Source organism: Adiantum capillus-veneris, chromosome 3, assembly GCF_014529385.1.
Source record: "Adiantum capillus-veneris isolate H3 chromosome 3, ASM1452938v2, whole genome shotgun sequence".
Classification (NCBI taxonomy): Eukaryota; Viridiplantae; Streptophyta; class Polypodiopsida; order Polypodiales; family Pteridaceae; genus Adiantum; species Adiantum capillus-veneris.
Window position 1 is genome coordinate 78,468,155 of NC_140933.1, and position 20,176 is coordinate 78,488,330.

Consider the following 20,176-nt stretch of genomic DNA (forward strand, 5'->3'; position numbering starts at 1 on the left):
AACACAAGCAAAAAGGCTACTGTCCACCCAAAAACGCGACTGCAAGGAGGTGATAAAAACGCTTCTGTCCATTGATTTTCAGCGTGCTCGTATGCTCTCGGCAAGTTCCGGAATGATGTAGAGGGTGTAGGGAGGGTGGGGAATCAATGTCAGAGCCCCCGGTGGGCTGAAAACAGAGAAAATAGCAGTGGAAGTATGGCTGAAATCTGATGATCCAAAGAGGAATAGGATCGGCAAGGCGACCTGGTGTGGATGTATGCAAGATTGATCTAAGGTATGTTGGTAGGGATATGATCTGATGTATAATAATGGGAGTCTCGGAGGTGGAACGATTACTCCTCAGGAACAGTTATGCAGGAAATACCATGGGCATCATTGCTTGGTATGGGACCCAGGTAAAAGGGCTCAGTTTTGGATTGCGGCTACAGTAAGAGCGAAGTGCAAAGTAATCAGGATGTATAAGAAGTTGGAAGCAAGGAGGCATCCATGAGATTTTGGTCGAGGAAAGACCTGGAAGGGGAGATTGAATCAGCTTCCCTCGGGTCCGAGCCAGCTGGAGGTGGAAGGCGGCTGAGATTGGGACTTATGCAAGCCCTGGATGGTCGATGGATTCCCCCTCAACAAAGACGACGAGTCAGCGTGCGGGGATATCCAACAATTATCGGGTTGAGCTAGAGGGTATATCTACCTCGACTCGAGGAGCCACCACGGGCTCTACAATCCAAAACATAAGTGTTTGGAGCTCTAAGGCTCACACCTCTTCTGTCATACAAAAAATAGGGTTCATGCAACCCTCGCAAAGGACCACCTTAAGCGTAAAAGGCTCAATGCACTCTGGTCATACCTTTCCTTTAATGCCATCCGTGACACCTGTACCCTCTCCTCCATAGCCGCACTCCGATTCTCTACCCGGCTTTCATCACAACCATCATCAGCCAAAACGCAAACATCATTAGCTAACTGGATTAGCATTCTACTTGTTTTCTCACCTAGAAACGTCGTGCCCAAAATGCATGTGTCGAAAGGCCTTTGATGGTTCGTGTCCTAGATATCCAGTACATTCTCTAACTCAATGTCATCTGCACATATCTCTAGTTGAACATGGGGGGCCTTATCTCCAAGCTCTCGTGTTTTCATCGGATTATTCCTGAAAGTATGAGGCCATGATCCGATGGAGAAAATGCAGTACTTGTCTGCAAACTAGTGGAGGCAAGGGGGCTATCAGTGAAGGGTCTAACAGCAAGTTCTGGTCCTTATGTCAAGCTCATCATTGGGCGCAAGAGAACAACCCAATGAAGGTGGTAGTTCCATGAGGGATTTGTGTCAGTCGGGAATGCATATGCATTGCCAACAAGGGCTGCTATCTATAACCAATTTGTAGGTGGCAAATGCGAGGGTACAAAGTGAAGAGAGTAAATGTTGGGAACAGATTCTGAGGTTGTCAATGGCATCAGCACAAAACTCAATGGCTTCAATTTGTTCATACATTTTGGTCACTTTGCATTCCACTATACTTGTATCTGCGGTCCAAACCTAAGCCCCTTTTCTCGGGTCCCATACCAAGCGATTATGCCCATTGATTTTCTCGCATAACTGAGCTTGAGAAGTGATTGTCTCAACTCCGAGACCCCTGCTACCACGCGTCAAGTCCTTACTGTCATACATCAAAATAGCCTCACATACATCCACCATCAATGGGTCTCTCTCAGCCCTAATACATGAAAATTTTGTGAGCTTATGCGCCAAAAAGGGAATCGACTCTGGTTTCCATTTGGCATCCTGACAACACTCGATCTTCATACATGCCACAAGAGCTTTACTCAAGGTCAAAAAGGGGCTCTTGGCCCGCCAAAGATCTCATTTTTGTCTTGCCAATTTCTCGGGCTCTCAAGTCCTCTAGTATCCAAACGGAGTTTTAACCATATCTGGTCCTTCACAACGATACAATGGTTCTTCAGATCCCTGACTTCACCGGCCATGCTTCTCGAACGTATCTGGCTCCAACACAGAAAAACAAGCATTCCCGCGGCTCCAGCTTCTATTGCCCAAACCCCGCAAAACCATACATTATTAAGAGCTAAACACTACTGACTATCTCAGCACACATCGACACCCGTTATTCCTGCAAAATCACCACACGGACTCGAATTTTGGCGTAATCCGCAAGCGCCATGCATCATAACCGCCAGGCCATACCCCAAGCAACCTTCTGTTATCCTTTGTATTTTAATGACCGACCAATGTGAGTTTCCTAAAATCATCTTCGCTAATCCAAAACATATTTCACATGGTCATAACTGACCTTGCCGCATATTCTAGTCACCCATCAAAACGAGCACTTTTTGGCTCAAAAAATCATCAAGCAAACAACATATCCAAAATAGTCCATCTCGCTGTTCCAACACTCCCTCGGACATGGCCCACAGATTGTGCATCCTGGCATTGACATTGAATCTCATCCTCAATAGCGCATACATGGCTCACAAATTGTTCATCAGGGCACTCACACTAAATCTCATCCTCAAAAGTTCATACATGTCCCACTGAATTGAGAACCTTGGATACTCCGAAGCCCATGTATATGCTCAACCATAAGAAGGGGCTTATCATAGTCTGATACCTCAGACATAACTCCGCACATAACACCACTCTCCATCTCATCAAGCTCTTCTACATAGGCATGTACATCAACCACTGGCTCAAGCAAACACTCCATCTCCGAACTATGCATATCGGGCTTGACTTGGCCCACATTATACTCTTGCAAATCATCCACCTCATGTGGCTGATCATAACCCCGTATCTCGTGCATAGAGTCGCTTACAATCACCTCATCTACATCTGTATTTAAAGCAAAATCGGAAACAATGCATCTAGTGCTCATGACATGGGATTGGACTCAAGCATTTCAGCTACATCATTTACTTCAAATCAAGGTAGAACTCCAAGTTTTGGTAGATTAGGTTTTTCTCAGAAGACCTATGGGTCACCTACATCAGCTTGGGAGCTAAATCAGGTTGATGAACGAGTAGGAAAGAGTTAGGTAAGGACACATTTTGATTCAAATTGCAGACCGGTGTTGCAAGACAAAGATGATGTTGTACTGTCAGGTAAGTATCATGGGAATCAGGCTCCATTTGTTTCTGATGTCTCAAACTCAGGTGCAGCAAATAGGGTGGCTTCTCATCCTCTTCATTCTGCTACACCCCTCGTGATGCTTGCATTTGCGATGACCAATTTTGAGTTCTCTTACCCTTTAGGAGCTGATGCTCCTTGGTCAAACTCGAAATTTTTTCCCAAATCCACATGCCTTCCTGCAATTGTGTCTGGAGAGTTGCCCTTGCTTTGCAAAGCCCAGATCTTGTCTAGTGCCACATGCCTTGAAGATGCAAGCGTAGGTGATTTCATCTTTAAAGCGCTTTGCACTCACTGAAAATGGACAAAAGCTTCTTGGCCTTGCCTCTGTTGGACATTTCACACAATCAATGCACTTCAAGAGTCAAAGAACAAATCAACAAACATATCGACGAAGGCATTGCCAAGCATGACCTCTTTTTTCAACAGCCCATGACTAACAATATCATCATCGTGAATTCTTTTGCCTATATTGGCACTACCTGTATTGGGAAAATCAAGCAATCAGTGCATCTGCTGACGCAGCCTGGAGTCTATTGGCACTACCCCTATTGAGAAAATCTAGCAATCAGTGCATCTTCCCAGAGTGTGTTGGTCATTCCCTTTTTGGGCAAATCCCACAATCATTGTGCAGTCCAATAGAGGAAATTCTGTCGATTACACTCGCCCATGGTAAAATCTTGCAAGAAAATAATCCTGGATCAAATGCAAGCCTTGTAATCAAAATGTGCCCAAGAGAACACATAATGTACAAAAAGAAAGCTCATCGACAGCTTTCTGCTCGTTCATAAAGGCACCACATCTGGTATACATCTCAACCTTACGCCTTCAAGGTGCAACCATAGGTGATAGCATCTAGAGAGATGTCTTGTCCTTCAAGAAGGAAGCATACGCAATAATCTAGAGAGAGACCTTTTGTTCACTGCTGGTGAAAGTAGTACAGAGCTTCCTTCTTAGAGCCAATGGGCCTAAAATATCTCAGCGCTTCCTTGCTACAACATGCTCAGTAGCATAAAGACACATGCCTTGAAGGTGAAAGCATACGTAATTGCATCTGCCACCTTTGGCATACATATAGACCAACACATTGCCAAGCACAACATGTTTTGCCAACAACCCCTGATTAGCAATCTCACCATGAATTTTCTCACGCATGTGAAAGTCTAGGTAGGGCCACATACCTCTCAAGGTGCAAGCATAGGTGATTGCATTTGGAGAAAGGTCTTCCCTTCGCATCCGGTTAAAATAGCCTGGAGTTCTTTGTAACACCTATGTTGTACATATCCTGCAATGAATATGTTCCAAGAGACGCAAATTTGAATAGAAAGCTCATCAATAGAACTTTCCATGCTTTGATAGCAACACCACATTTGGCATTTTTCTGGTTTAGAGAAGTTTCCTTGCCACACCATGTTGGGCAACATAAGGGCACATGTTTTGAAGTTGCAATCTGGCGAAAACATCCCGGCACCTATTGACACTACTCCTATTGGGAAAATCTAGCAATCAGTGCATCTGCTCAGAGTGTGCTGGTCATTCCCCTGTTGGAAAATCCCGCAATCATTGTGCATTCCAATAGAGGACATCATGTCGATTACATTCGCCCATGGTAAACTCTTGCAAGCAAATAATTGTCGATCAAATGCAAGCCTTGCAATCAATCTGTGCCTAAGAGAACACATTTTGTACAAAAAGAAAGCTCATCAACAGCTTTGTGCTCGTTCATAAAGGCACCACATCTGGTATACATCTCGACCTTAGGCCTTCAAGGTGCAACCATAGGTGATAGCATCTAGACAGATGCCTTGTCCTTCAAGTAGGAAGCATAGGTGATTGCATCTAGAGAGAGACCTTGTGTTCACAGCTAGTGAAAGTAGTACAGAGCTTCCTTCTTGGAGCCAAGTTGGTCTTAAAATATCTCAGCGCTTCAGTGCCACAACATGCTCAATAGCATAAGGACACACGCCTTCAAGGTGAAAGCATACGTAATTGCATCTGCCACCTTTGGCATACATATAGACCAACGCATTGCCAAGCACAGCATGGTTTTCCAACAACCCTGATTATCAATCTCATCATCATGAATTTTCTCACGCATGTGAAAATCTATGTAGGGCCACATACCTCTCAAGGTGCAAGCATAGGTGATTGCATTTGGAGAAATGTCTTTCTTCGTATCCGGTTAAAACAATGTGGAGGTTCTTTGCAACACCTGTGTTGTACATATCCTGCAATGAATGTGTTCCAAGAGGCGCAATTTTGGATAAAAAGCTCATCAATAGGACTTTCCATGCTTTGATAGCGGCACCACATTTGGAACTTTTCAGGTTTAGAGCAGTTTCCTTGCCACACTTTGTAGGGAAACATAAGGGCAAGCATAGTTGATTGTATCTGTAGAGAGCCCCTCCCTTCGCATCCAATGAAAAAAACACAGAGCATTCTTGCCACAACCATGTTGGGCATATCTTGCATTCCTAGACAAAATATTTTGTACAAAGAGCTCATCAAGTTCATTCACAAGGGCACCACATTTGGCACATGTGTTTCCAACACCTCTTGGCTAGCAATCTCATCATGAATTCTCTCACCTATATGAAGATCTTGTGTAGGGCCACACCCCTTTGAAGGTGCAAGCATAGGTGATTGCATTTGAAGAAAGTTGTCACCTTCATATATGGTTAAAAGATCCTAGTGCTTCTTGCAATAGCCATGTTGGGAATATTCTACAATGAACGCATCCAAGAGACGAGATTTTCACTAGACAGCTCATCAAGAAGTTCTAATGCTTTGATAAGGGGACCACATTTGGCATTTGCATCCAGTTCATAAAACCTGCTTCCCACACCATGTTAGGTAGCATAAGGCCACATTCCTCCAATGTGCAAACATAGGTGATTGCATCCAAAGAGAGGCCTTTTTTGCGCATCTGTGGCACAGACCTTCCTTGCCACAACCATGTTGGGCCAACAAAAGCTCACCAACAGCTTTTCATTCTTTCATAAAGGGACCACATGTGGCATAAAAAGTGACAAATGCATTTCCAAGGATGAGTATCTGCAACTACCCCTACCTACCATTCTCATCGTGAATTCTCTCAAGCACATGAGAGAGCCACACGCCCTCAAGGTTCAAGCATAGGTGGAAACAACCATGTGCCTACTGACACTGCCCCTCTTGGGAAAATCCAGCAATCAGTGCATCAACTGATCATGACACATCCTGGTGGAAACAACCCGGTGCCTATTGGCGCTGCCCCTATTGGGCAAATCGAGCGATCAGTGCATCTGCCCAGAATGTGCTGGTTGTGCCCCTGTTGGGCAAACCCCACAATCATTGTGCATTTTACTAGAGGACATCCAGTCAATTACACTTGCCCTTGGTAAAATCTTGCAAGCAAATAATCATGGATCAAATGCGAGCCTTTCAATCAATTTGTGCCCAAGAGACCACATTTTGTACAAAACAAAAGCTCATCAACAGTTTTATGCTCCTTCATAAAGGCACCACATCTGGTATACATCTCGACCTTAGGCCTTTAAGGTGCAATGAGCCAATATCAGGTGCAATTTGCAAGCACCATGCATCATAACCGCCAAACCATACCCCAAGAAACCTTCAATATTAATGACCGACCCATGCGAGGTTTGTAAAACCATCCTCGATAATAAAAAACATATCGCATCCGGTCATAACTGACCTTGCAACATATTCCAATCACCCATAAAAAACAAGCACCTTCAGGCTCAGAAAAATGAGTATCATTAGTTCCATCAGGCTTTCCATAGGCATAACTTGGGTTTCTAGGGGGACGTGGGACCTCTATTGTAAGGGAACATAAAGACAATTGAAAAATTTTATACAGTGGCCACAAATGGCATGTGAAGAAGACATATAATGGAAAAAATATGATGCCAGTAAGGGACAAAATCAGAACGTGGTGGAACTGTACCTTAAGATTGCAATAAAAGGGGTTCGATTGCTGCTTGGCATACTGCTGTTTGCCTCATTGACAGGGAGGTTTTGACAGTATTGACTTGAGTCATGGTTTGCCTTCTTGCAATCTCAATAGTCTGGGTATTTTTGTAGAGGATGAGACTTGGAAGGCCTTACTGTCTCCAATGACCCAAGTACCACAAGGAAAAAACCAATAATAAGACCATCGTCTCTGGCTAGAAAGTTGTGTTGTGATAGGACCCTCCACACATCCAACAAGTTAAGTCTTCGAGAAGGTCATTGTGAGCTCAATGCACATGCCATCCCTGACCCTCTACCTAAGATGAGCCCATACCTTTGTCTGAGAACCATTGCTTTGCTTTGAAGGCTCCCCTCTACTGATAAAAGGTTACTATATGGTTATCTATGAGAGAGAGAGAGATAATTTTACCTGCGTAAGAGATTTCTCTTGAAGGGAAGCCAGTAACTTGGCAAAGAAAGGTTCGAAATTGAACGTCGAGTGAGAGAGAATGGAAAGTCGCAATCCCATTTGCGCCTTTTTGCTGACGTGTCATAGCTCTCCTTTGAGCTTTTACAAAACAGTCTTTGGGCTAACTGTCCTAAAAAAAGGGGAAGGCAGAGCTCCCCCATCATCCGTGTGTGTCCCCCCTTTTTTTGTCATTTTTGGAATTTAAGCAACGAATTTTCTAGAGAAAATCGAAGTTGAAATACATAATTATTGTTGACGACACCTTCAAAACGCAAAAAAAAGGGGGAGGCAAAGCTCCCCCATCATCTTCGCGCACGCGGATGATGAGGGGGCTATGGCTCCCCCTTTTTTCTGTCATTTTTGGAGTTTAAGCAACAAATTTTCTTGAGAAAATCAAAGTTGAAATACATAATTGCCGTTGACGACACCTTCAAAACGCAAAAAAAGGGGGAGGCAAAGCATCCCCATCATCCGCGTGTGCGAATGATGGGGGGGCTTTGCCTTCCCACTTTTTCTGCCATTTTTGGAGTTTAAGCAACGAATTTTCTTAAGAAAGTGGAAGTTGAAATACATAATTTTCATTGACGACACCTTCAAAGCTCCCCCATCATCCGCGCGCGCATGATGAAGGGGCTTTGTCTCCCCCTTTTTTGCCATTTTTGGAGTTTAAGCAATGAATTTTCCTGAGAAAATCGAAGTTGAAATACAAAATTGACGTTGACGACAACTTCAAAACGCAAAAAAAAAAGGGAGGGCAAAGCTCCCCCATCATCTGCGTGCGCGTGGATGATGAGGGGGCTCTGCCTTCTCTTTTTTTGTGTGTTTTGAAGGTATCGTCAACGACAATTATGAAGTCATGCTTTGCATTTTAAAATATTAAAATATACCATATATGTGTTATATACTATAGTCTTCATTTTATTGTATGTTATGTAAGTAGTATTTAGTCTACTTTATGTAATATGTACTAAACTCTACATTATTGGTTTTATATAAACTAAGAACTATGTAAAATGTGTTTTGTAGCTAATGGCACCTAAGAGGGATAGCAAGAAAGGAAAACCTCCAGTCTCTCCTTTCAGCAACCGTCAAGTGAGCATGAAGCTTAGGTCCGACTGTATTCCAAAGGGAGCTATCGATCAGGAGGCCTCATCACGAGTCCGACATTTGGACACTCCACCCAATAAAAAGAACCGGATTCTCAAAAGGTGCGTTTTTATTGATGATGAGGCTCAAGTTGATGAAGACTCCAACAACGTCAAAGATGATGTAGAGATCACAGGTAAATTTATACTATTGATAAAAGTTAGTGAACATATTGAGTATTGTTTATTTTTATGTTGGAGACAAGGTCCTTAAATCTCATGTGAGAGCGCTATATAGAGTGTATTGTTTTTTTTAAAAAAAACTGGTCTACATACAAAGGAGACTCTGGAAATCTTTTTGTAAATCATATACTTGTGACTATCTAATCCTAATTGCATATATTTTTGGATTGTACATGCTTGTTATTTGTTTTCTCTTTGCAGAGACCAATGTGTACATTGAAGATCTTCATGACAATGAAGAAGATAGTGATCAAGAAATGGATGATAAGAATAAGCATTCCAAACACCTAGGCAAGAAAATTTTTCTTGGCTTGATGAAAGATATTCTAAGTCAGTTTTATGTCAAGAAGAGGAAATTGCCTCCTCCTATTCCACTTTGTCGACTCATGGTGTATGAGGCTGTTAGGTTTGCTAGAGATGATGTAGAAAGGCTCATTTCCTCATTCGATTCTTCTGGGTATTTAGAAACTAGGGGGTGTTTTCTTGTGTTGGTTGGGGATTCTAGAGGAGATACCATTCCCGTGATTGCAGCGGATTTGGAGGAATGGAGGTCAGTTTGGTGGGAAAGAAATGTTGAGTTTGAGAGAGCACTTGGTAAAGAGTGGCAGGAGCTCAAAGGAAAAATGTTTCTGGTATGGGATGGCAACCATAGGCTAAAAACTTGGTGAAAAAGAATCAAAGATAGTGAGATCTTTCACCCTTTTCTCTTTTTTATTGTAAAGCTTTGTTTTTACAAATGATGATTATATTTTTCTTGTGATAGAGTACTCGGACAATGCTGAATACCATGTTAGTGTTTGTTGCCAATTCCTTGCGTTGTCCAGAGAAAAAGAAGCGGAGTTGCTTCTTGCATTTAACACTTTCAATGTGTAAGTTTGTTAATATTGACTCTCATGTTTTTACAAACGATGCTTGTGTTCAACTCTTTGTTTTCTGTTTTTTTATAGAATTTCTAGGGCACATGTCATACCAAACATCACTCATGAAGTTTATATGTTTCAAAGATTTGGCATGGCAAATAAAGAGTCAATCCTTCAAAAATTCACACCCGATATGAGAGAATGGGCTAGGGTAAAGATGACTATGGAGGCAAGGTATTACTATGGTGCTGTACCATGGTACAACACTCCATGTGGATTGATATCTCAACTTGTGTGGAAGGTGATACCTACGCTACATGTTTGTAGATTAATGTAAAATTTTATTATGGTTTCAAAAAAGCGTTTTGTTTTAGGATGAGTTCACTGCATTTATGTCCAAAGAAAGAGCAAAGCTTGATGCACTTGGACTAAATGATGTTGAGAAGAAAAAGAGACTAAACAAGGCCACAAAGGTAGAAGAGGAACGGTTGAAAGATAGGGGATACAAGTACCTATCAATCGCCAATCCTCTGAATGGTGATGAGTTCTTCAAGTTGCTATTTAGCATTAAATGGGATGAGCCTGGCATGCTTAAGATTACTAGAGATAAGCTCTATTCTTTGACAAGCTCAAAAATCACTCATGAGAGGTAATGAAGCTATTAGTTTCTCATTTGATAATTATGTTCGTGCGATTTCATTTTTCTATATGATTAATTGATATGTTGTTCTTGTTTGTTGTAGAAAGAAGATAATTTTGCACCTCATGAGTCTCACTAAGTCTAAGGATCCACAATATCTTCATTTTGGTGACTAGAAGTTACATGAAAAAGGAAACTTATTGGGCTCACTTGCATGGGGAGGCTACACTTATGATTGAAAGGCTACAAGTAGAAGGTCCACAACTTCCAAATTCTTTTGACCTATTTTACAAAATGAGCATGAAGGATCATATTCTGCAGGTAGACATTTGACCATTGTTTTCAATAGAATATAGACATGTTTTAATTTACAAAAGATCAACTTGAGTGTGTTTATTGATTATTGCTATGTATGTAGGCTTCTATTTACCTGATGGATGCGTTGAAGTCTTCCGACTCTAGTGAGAAGATGCCAAAGCTTATGTTGTCGGGGCTAAGACACTAATTTACAGGTTTGCATCTCTTTCACTTGCACTCTATGCAAAAAAAAGAGCATTTAATTTTTTTGCCATGGTCTTGTGATAGTGGGTCATTTTGAGTATGATGACATATCATTTTGTGTTTACAAAAAAATCTTAAATTCTCTATGGAAGCCCAATATGGGGTGGATGGTTTTTTTGACAATAGGGATGTGTATAATGTCTATGAGGAAAACCCTTAAATCCCTTGTGGGAGCCTATAATAGGGTTTTTGGTTTATTTTGAAAAGTGTTCTCCATACAAAGGAGACTCTAGCAATTTTTTTTTGGATATATATCATTTACCATTGCGTGTATGTGCTTTTAAAAGTGGATGATTCTCTAAAACTTGTGTAGATGGCTTATGCAATGCATTGAAGCACAGGAATTGAATGAAGACCCATTATTCACGAGAGAGTGGATTAATGTGCGTGATGAGAATACAATGTTCTCTCCATCTTTGCTTGAAAGGAATGTGACAACTTGGGAGGACAATGTTTGTCCTTGGTGGTGGTTGGATTATCCACTAGGAGTTATTCCAAAGCAAGAGATTGAATTACGGAAGAGTAAGAACCTTAACACTTGTGGCTCTTTTCTTTTGAGAATGTATATATTACTTTAATGCTAATGTATGTGATATTGTGCTATATGGTTGTTGAGTCAAGGGTTTCAAAATGAGAGCGATGAGTATTTAGAGGAGACACAAGAAGAGTCTCTCCCTCTCATCTCTCATGAGTTACTCAAAACACCGTTAGCAAGCAATGCACTCAAGAAGGGTAAAGGAAAAGTGGATCCTCCAAGTACATCAAGGATACCCACTCCCTCTTCTATGCCTCCCATTGTGCCATCTACGGAGCCTGGCATGTCCTCTTTAGCAACCACTATACTCCATATGACACCCACTTGTAATGTGCCAACTACATCCTCATTGGTGCACACTACTTCGTTTATTGCAGAGTCTTCTCTTGGGTGAGAGGCTTCGGAGAGAAGGCCAATCACACGATTTGTTGGTAAGTTTAAGAAAATTGTTGGCAATTCTGTCTTCCATGTTTTCTAGTTCAAAGCTAACTTGGATAATGCTTGCAGGGTTCCATTACCAAACCGTTGTAGATGTCTTGCTTGTGGATATATCACAAATTGATAAGTTTGCCCTTGATAGGTAGATTTGGATAATGGTTAGTTATTTGTATTTTCTTACTGCATTGCTCTATGGTTTTGAACATGATTTATGTTTGGTTTTCTTGTAGCATCAATAATTTACTTGCAACACAGAATACAAATCTATAGAGCAAAGATAGTGTGCCGTGTCGAGAGGTTGCTAGGCTTATATTTGGGTGTACTTTGGCACTTTTTTAGGTGTACTTTGGCACTTCAAGCTCTAGTTTCTACTCCTCTTTACCCCTTTAGAAAAGCACTCAAGCTACTACACCCGTCGCTCAAATACTATTAATTGCAAGGAATAGAAGAAAGGGTCTTTCAACACCAAAACAGCACCGGCTCCTGTCAAGCTTCTAATAGCTCAATAGTGGTTAAGCCGTAGGCAAGCCCCGTAGGACTCCACTATTAAGACCATAGCTCTTTATGGTGATGCCCCGTTATCTGCACAAAGGCAGGCGCATTGCAAGGCTGAAAAATCCCTATACCACTTACTCAATTGCAATTAATAATACCAACCATTTATAGCTAGCTTGAGGACCTCCCTTCTTGAGCAAGAAAAGAGAAACCTTGTGCTCTGATACCAATGTAACGTTTAATGGCCTAGTAACTTGTGTGTAGCGGAAAATAGCATGATTATAGTGAGAATTTCATTAGAATAGATTCCTATTGAGCATAACAAGAGTGCTTTGGTGAAGAGAGAGCAACAAAAAGCATAACACCTAGTTAGATAGGCATGAACAATACTTCAAAAGAGAGAGAAATTAAGCTATTGACAACAATTAAGGACCGGATTTACATGGAGCCAGTCCCCCCTCCAAAAGGCTTTGTATTATAGGTTTCCCACATCAAGAGAGACATTTTACAATACAATTCTTTGTGTTCCTTCAATAACTAGCTAGTGCAATGAAGATTAAGTAGCATAAGTGATAGCCTTCTGACATGTGTCCCCCTTTTCCCTTTTGTGAGAGCTTTAGGTAATTAATTAATGCAACTAAACTCTTATTGGAGCCCTTTGTCTTCTGGCCAATAGGAATCAGGCAAGCCATTGGGTTGTTGAATGCTCATCGGACCCCTTGGGAGAATGTCCAATAGTATTCTGGAGAGCTTAATTCTTATTGGTTCTTTTATTAAGTGTTTTAAATTGATTGAACTAGATTTACTCTAGCCTAATTCTCATTGGTCCACCTCCATGGGCATCCAAAAGGATTTGAGTGCACCTTGTGGACATTTGGGCTAGGGAGCTGACATGTGTCCCTCATTCCCTTTGTGTAAAGGAAGCTTGTGAGTGTGTGTGTGTGTGTGTGTGTGTGTGTGTGTGTGTGTGTGTGTGTGTGTGTGTGTGTGTGTGTGTGTGTGTGTGTGTGTGTGTGTGTGTGTGTGTGTGTGTGTGTGTGTTTGTCTCTCATCCCCTACTTGCAAGGCTCGCCCCCTCCTTTGTAGGAGTTTTGAATACTTTTTGGTATACACACAAAGCATCCAATTTCCCTACTGCTTGACCTTTGGACACAACCTTTGAATTTTGGAACCTTAGCTTTTTGGAAGTCTTAATGGGATGAATTTTAGGGTCTTTAAAGCCCATTGTTGCACATGGCTCTTTTACAGATGGCCCCCCCTTTGGATCCCTATTTTTTCTCCTTTGGATCCCTACTGTGGCCGGTCTGGCAGCTTAACCAATATTCTAGCTTTTTCTCCCTTGGCACTTCCCCATATTAAATGATCAGTTTAACATGAGAAAATAATTTAGGAGAATTAGATATTAGTTATTATGACATTACCTCATAGTCTTCCTGGACTATGGGATAGAGAGGATAAAGCCTATTCATTAGTCCTTTTTCTAGCGGGTAGAGGATCCCTATCTTACCCTACGACATTATTCTAGAATGGATGACTAATCCATTTGGCGCTTGAGAGCCTAAGCTGTTGCAAGCATGTCTGCATATTAGTCTTATCAATCTTCCATAGTAGAGTGACAAGCTCTACTTGGTGTTTGGGAGACGTCGTCTCCGCAAACTTGATCTAAGCATGCACACTACTTAACATGTGTGCACAATAAAGAAAAAGAGAGTCTTATAAGACAAAAACTTTGTTCATTTTAAACATTTGTACATTTGCTTACTCTAGGGAAGCAGTGTAAGTATTGACAAGGTTTAGATTATCCTTTAATTGTATGCCTTGCATCCATCTAGCATCTTCAAAAGGATAATTCATAAACTTAATAAGATATCATCAGATAGTCTTACCGCCTCTTAATACCTTGTCTTCATGTCGGAGAATGGACTTGGGCTGCAACACCTCTTCTTGGTCCTTGACCTCCGATGGGTCTTCAATAGTTGGTTCTTGAGGTGGCTCTCCTTTGTAAGGCTTTAGTAGGCTCACATGGAAAGCATTGTGTATGAGCCAATGGTTGGGCAACTTGAGTTGATAGGCCATCTCATTGATTGATCTAAGAATCTAGAAGGGACCATAGTACCTTTTTGCTAACTTAGCATAGTACTTTTGGTGTCCCGTAAGTAGGATTCTTGTCTATTGTGTGCCTTAATCGAGCCTTGGAAAATTTAAGTAAGATCCAATCATTTTCTTTAAAGGCTTGGGCTCTTCTGTTCTTATCAGCAACAGCCTTTTTCCTTTGTTGTGAGATAGAGATAGCATCCTTGATCTTTTGGAAAGATTCTTGTAGGTCTCGGCTATACTCATCTGCAGCAAAGATCTTCCCATGTACTTTGAGTAGCAGGGGACTTTTTTATCTTCCCTCAATTACCTCAAAATGTGCTTTTCCCGTGGAAGTATGTACAGTGTTATTGTAGGTATACTCCACTAAGGGTAAGTACTTCTCCCATTGGGACCATTGATCTACTTCCGTTACATAGGCTTTTAGTAGATCAATAATTGTTAGGTTAGCTATTTCACTTTGGCCATCCATTTGCGTGTGATAGGCCAAAGAGAAGTTTAGCCTTGTCCCTAAATTCTCAAAGAGACCCTTCCAAAAATTAATGGTCATTCTAGGATCTCTATCCGACACTATAGACATTGGCAAGCCATGGTACTTGAAGATTTGTGAAATGAAGAGGGTTTTCATTTGATGGGCTTTGATAGTCTTTTTGACAAGTTACTGAGCCTGGCTACTATCGTCCATATTCCCGTATTCCCATGGATAGACTTGGGCAATTCAAAGATAAAATCCATGGATATTCTCTCCCCTCGTGAATTAGGGATTGGCAAAGGTTGAAGCAATCCAGGTTGCTTCCCTCTATCAAACTTCTTCTTTTGGCATACCACACATTTAGAAACATACTTTTGTATGTTTGCTTTCATGGTAGGCCAATAGAAATATGTTCAATTCCTTTTAGGGTAGAATGAATCCCTCTATGCTGCACATAAGGAGGAGCATGAGATTCATACATTACTTTCTCACATAGTGAGTTAGTAATGCATAGTCTCTTGCCATAGAGAAGATAACCATCTTGTAAAGTAAATGGTTCCTCTTTATTCCCTAGTGCAAGGGCTGAAATCACATCTCCAAATTTGCGATCAATAGAATACTCATCTATCATAGAAGATAGATCATTGTGAGTTGCTATGGAAACTGCATTCACTCTCAATCGTCTTGAGAGTGCATTGGCTACTTGATTATGCTTGCCAGCAATGTGAGCACTTTGAAAATGAAATTGCGAAAGGAAATTTTTCCATTTCATTTGTTTGGCGGAGAGCTTGGCCTGCATCATGAAGTACTTAAGACTTTGGTGATCCATTCGCAGAATGAAAGGAGTCCCCAATAAATAGTGCTTCCATGAGTCTAAGACATGTAGAACTGCGAGGAGTTCCTTTAATATATGTCTAGAGCTTGCTCAACGTGGTCGAGCCTTCGACTTTCATAGGCTATGGCATTCCCTTCTTGGAGCAAAACAGCTCCAAGGCAATAAGCTACAAGGGTCCACCTACTTATTTGATGATAGCCACGTTTTAGGTCAATCCTATTGAAGTAGGTGGACCCTTGTAGCTTATCAAAACAGCTTTAGCACTTAGTCATTTTGTACTCTCTTTTCTGTGAAGAAGAAGAAGAAGATTTCCATCTCTGTGTGCTTTGTGCTTGTCTTGTGTAGCTCTCTTGCATCCTCATTCTTTACATGGTATCAGAGCTTGGTGCAGGCAAGAGAGGCTAAGATAGAAAGAGCATCACAATCCCTTCGTTCGCAATCCACGACCAAATGCCAATTTTAGGGGTTTTTCGCACAAGTTTCTGAACAGGTCTCCAAAGTGCAGTATACAGAGATTTACTGTACAAGTACAGTGGTTGTATGTATGCTTGATTGTGGACACTCGTTGAGTGTAGAAAGCGTTACATGTACCACGATAGCAGGTTCAGCAGGTTTTTGCAGATTGCATCTATTTTGTCTTAGTGCTTCAAGATGTCTGACGGTTTCAGTCAGATTGTTACTGAGAAGCTTGAGAAAAATAACTACCCTGCATAGAAGTTCAGAATAACAAATTTCCTAAAAGGAAAAGGTTATTAGGACTATGTAGAAGGAGACAATGAAAAGGAACCAGAGATTCCCGACGCAAATGCTACAACAGAACAAAGGAAAGCTTTGAGGGACTGGCAACAAGGCCAGAGCAAAGTGATGTATTGGCTTTCTATGAGCATCACAGATGGCATGATGGGCTATCTACAGGATGCTGAAACCCCCGCCATTGCATGGAAAAACTTAGGCAGAGTGTTCGAGGTGAACACCAAGGCCAGGAAGCTTCAACTAAAGTTGGAGCTAAATCAGGTTAAGAGGAACAACCTCTCCATCAATGATTATGCTTTGAAGATCAAGAGTATCACTGAGGCTCTTGGATCTATTAAAGTCTCAGTGGAAGATGATGACATTGTCCGTGCATGCTTGGATGGTCTAGGAGATGAGTATGTACATTTCAGGTCTTCCATGAATACAAGAGACGACATCCCCGTGTTCCAAGATTTGATTTCTATGCTTATTCTGGAGGATAAGAACCTTGACACATCTTCTTCTCATGGCAGAAATAATTCTGAACAAGCCTTCTATTCTAACTCCAATAGAGGTAGAGGTAGAGGTCGTGGTCGAGGCCCAAGGGGTTGCAGGGGCCAATTTCTGGAAGGTCAATCAAATCAAAACAATACAGGTGGCAGGGGAAACAGTCTCAAGGCAGGGGGAGTCAAAGAGGTCGTGGTGCAGGATCAAGTAGGCAGCAACATACTCCAGATAGCAGAGAATGTTGGACTTGTGGTGAAAGAGGTCACATGTCACGTGACTGTCCAAAGGGAAAAGCAAGTGGAAAGAGAGAACAGGGAAACTATGCATCTACTAGCAGAGATGCAGATGACAGCAAAAACGAGCGCATGTTTGTTATGCAGCATGTAATGAATACAATGACTGCAGAGAATTCCACCCAAGATGATGTTTGGTATGTGGATTCAGGTGCCTCTAATCACATGACGTCTCGTGGAGAGTGGTTTAGAGATATGCGCAAACCAGATGTGTCAGGCTATGTGCAAACAGGAGATGACACAGCTCACCCCATTGCTCATGTAGGGGACATACCTCTAAATACGAAGAGTGGGAAATCAAAGTACTTAGCAAATGTACTTCATGTCCCAAACATTACAAAGAATCTTGTTTCTGTTGGACAAATGGTTGAGCAAGGTTTGTAGGTTCGCTTCAATCCGAATGGCTGTTATGTAGAAGATTTCCAGAATGGCTGTAAGCTGATCACAGAGGGCAAATGTGTGGGCAGAATGTTTACACTGAATGTAGACATGCCTGAGGTAAAAGCTGCATTATTTGCACAGGGCACAGGTGTTGTGGCTGATGTTGACATTTGGCACAAACGCATTGGCCATGTCAATGAGCAGAGATTGCGCAGCATGCAATCAAAACAGATTGTAAAAGGTTTGCCCAAATTCAAGGTGGATGGTATGCATAAAGTGTGTGCAGCATGCCAGTTTGGAAAACAGTCAAAGGGCTCATTTCCACATGAGCGCAATGTATGTAAAAATCCACTTGAGGTGGTGCACACAGATGTTTGGGGTCCAACCGATACTGCAAGTATACATGGTTGCAGGTATTATGTCTCTTTCATTGATGACCATACAAGGAAAGTATGGGTCTACTTCATGCGTAACAAAAGTGAAGTGTTTGGTCACTTTCAAGACTTCAAAGTCATGATTGAGAAGGAGACAGATATGCAAATCAAGACAATGAGGTCAGATGGAGGGGGAGAGTACTTCTCCAATGATTTTTCAGATTTTCTGCGAATGCATGGTATACGTAGGCAGTTTACATGCAGATATACTCCACAACAGAATGGGGTCGCAGAAATGAAAAACAGGCACATTGCAGAGGTTGCACGTGCATTGATGAATGAGAAGAAAATGCCTCATCATTTCTAGGCTGAAGCCGTAAATACAGTTGTGTACATTATGAACACCTACAGCTGCGGTGCATGATGTAACACCTGAGGAAAAGTTTACAGGTACAAAGCCTGTTTGGCACACTTGAAAGTGTTTGGCTGCATAGCTTACATGCATGTACCAGATGAGTTGCGTAGGAAATTGGATCCTAAAGCAGAGAAATGTATTCTTGTGGGATATTCCCTTGAACAAAAGGGGTACAGGTGCTACAATCCTACTACACAAGAATTACGAGTGAGCAGAGATGTAGTCTTTGATGAGATGAGCAGCTGGTACAGTAATGCACATGGCACTATTGGGGCTGATGTAAAAGATGATGTGGTTGTACAAAATGTGAGGCCACAGTCACAGGTTTTGAGTGGACCACAAGAGTCCTCTTCTCGTGGCTCTGTTGAGAAACCATGGAACGGTAGACTATGTACGCAGGTTACTCCACCAACAGGTACAGGGAATGTATCACGAAAAGGAAAGGAAAAGGTTGATGAACCTCCCTTTATGGCTGATGCATCATCAGGTTTTTCACATGTAGACATGGATTCAGATGGTTCTGAACAAAGTCTTGATGAGGAATTTGGAATTCCGGCTGTCAGGACACCTGGTGTAAGGAAAGTACAAGAAGATGCTAGAGGGCAAAGGAGTGACCCAGGACCGCGCAGATCTAATAGAGTCAGAAATCCAGTTCAGAAATTGACTTATGATGGGTATCTAGCGCCTAACCAAGCCTACATGGCTAAGGTGATACAGGATGTGGAGCCCACATGTTTTGAGGATGCAGTTGGAAATGTGCATTGGGATGATGCAATGAATGAAGAGATGGCCGCATTGGAAGCAAACGACACATGGGAGTTGGTGCCATTGCCAAGTGGCAAGAAAGCTATTGGCTGTAAATGGGTGTATAAAACCAAGCATAAGTCTGATGGTAACATTGAGCGTCACAAGGCAAGGCTGGTCGCAAAGGGTTATGCACAGACGTATGGCGTAGACTATGAGGAGACCTTTGCTCCAGTGGCAAAGATGGCGACTGTGAGAGCTGTCATAGCAGTGGCTGCATCTAGAGGATGGATTATGCATCAAATGGATGTAAAGAATGCCTTCTTGAATGGTGAGTTGCAAGAGGAAGTGTATATGGATCAGCCACCTGGTTATGTCGATCCAGGTTACCCAGATTATGTATGCAGACTTCTCAAAGCTTTGTATGGTTTGAAGCAGGGCTCTAGAGCATGGTATGACAGGATTGCCAAGTATCTTGTCAGTATTGGTTTTAGGAGAGCTCATGCTGATCATTCACTCTATGTATGTGAGAGTGATGTGGGGATTGTGGTCATTACCATATATGTAGATGACCTTATTATTGTTGGTGACAATGCTATGGAGATTGACCATATGAAGGGTCTTCTCAAACGGGAGTTTGAAATGAAAGATTTAGGCGAGTTGCGCTACTTTCTTGGCATTGAGGTGATCAGGACTCCAGAGGGTGTATGGCTATCACAGAGACAGTATGCTTTGGACATGTTGTCAAAGTATGGTATGGCTGATTGTAAGCCAATTTCTATTCCCTTGGATGTGAATGCAAAGCTGAGTGCAGAGAAGGGTGATGTTGTTGAGGATGTCAATATGTACAGGAAGATGGTGGGTAGTCTAATCTACTTGACTATCACGAGGCCAGACTTGAGCTACACAGTAGG

The 20,176-nt window shown here is 41.9% G+C and overlaps 1 protein-coding gene across 1 annotated transcript; it reads right to left on the bottom strand.

Moving 5' to 3' along the window:
* Positions 1 to 80: 80 nt before the first annotated feature.
* On the bottom strand, positions 81 to 4,434 carry LOC147461159 (uncharacterized). The gene has a single exon (XM_086500134.1). The coding sequence runs from the start codon at positions 2,882 to 2,884 to the stop codon at positions 2,522 to 2,524; it is 363 nt and encodes a 120-aa protein (XP_086356260.1). The 5' UTR covers positions 2,885 to 4,434; the 3' UTR covers positions 81 to 2,521.
* Positions 4,435 to 20,176: the final 15,742 nt, after the last annotated feature.

Bases quoted from the DNA above. Each gene is read 5' to 3' on its own strand.
- LOC147461159 (XM_086500134.1), bottom strand. From the start codon at position 2,884: ATGAGCACTAGATGCATTGTTTCCGATTTTGCTTTAAATACAGATGTA.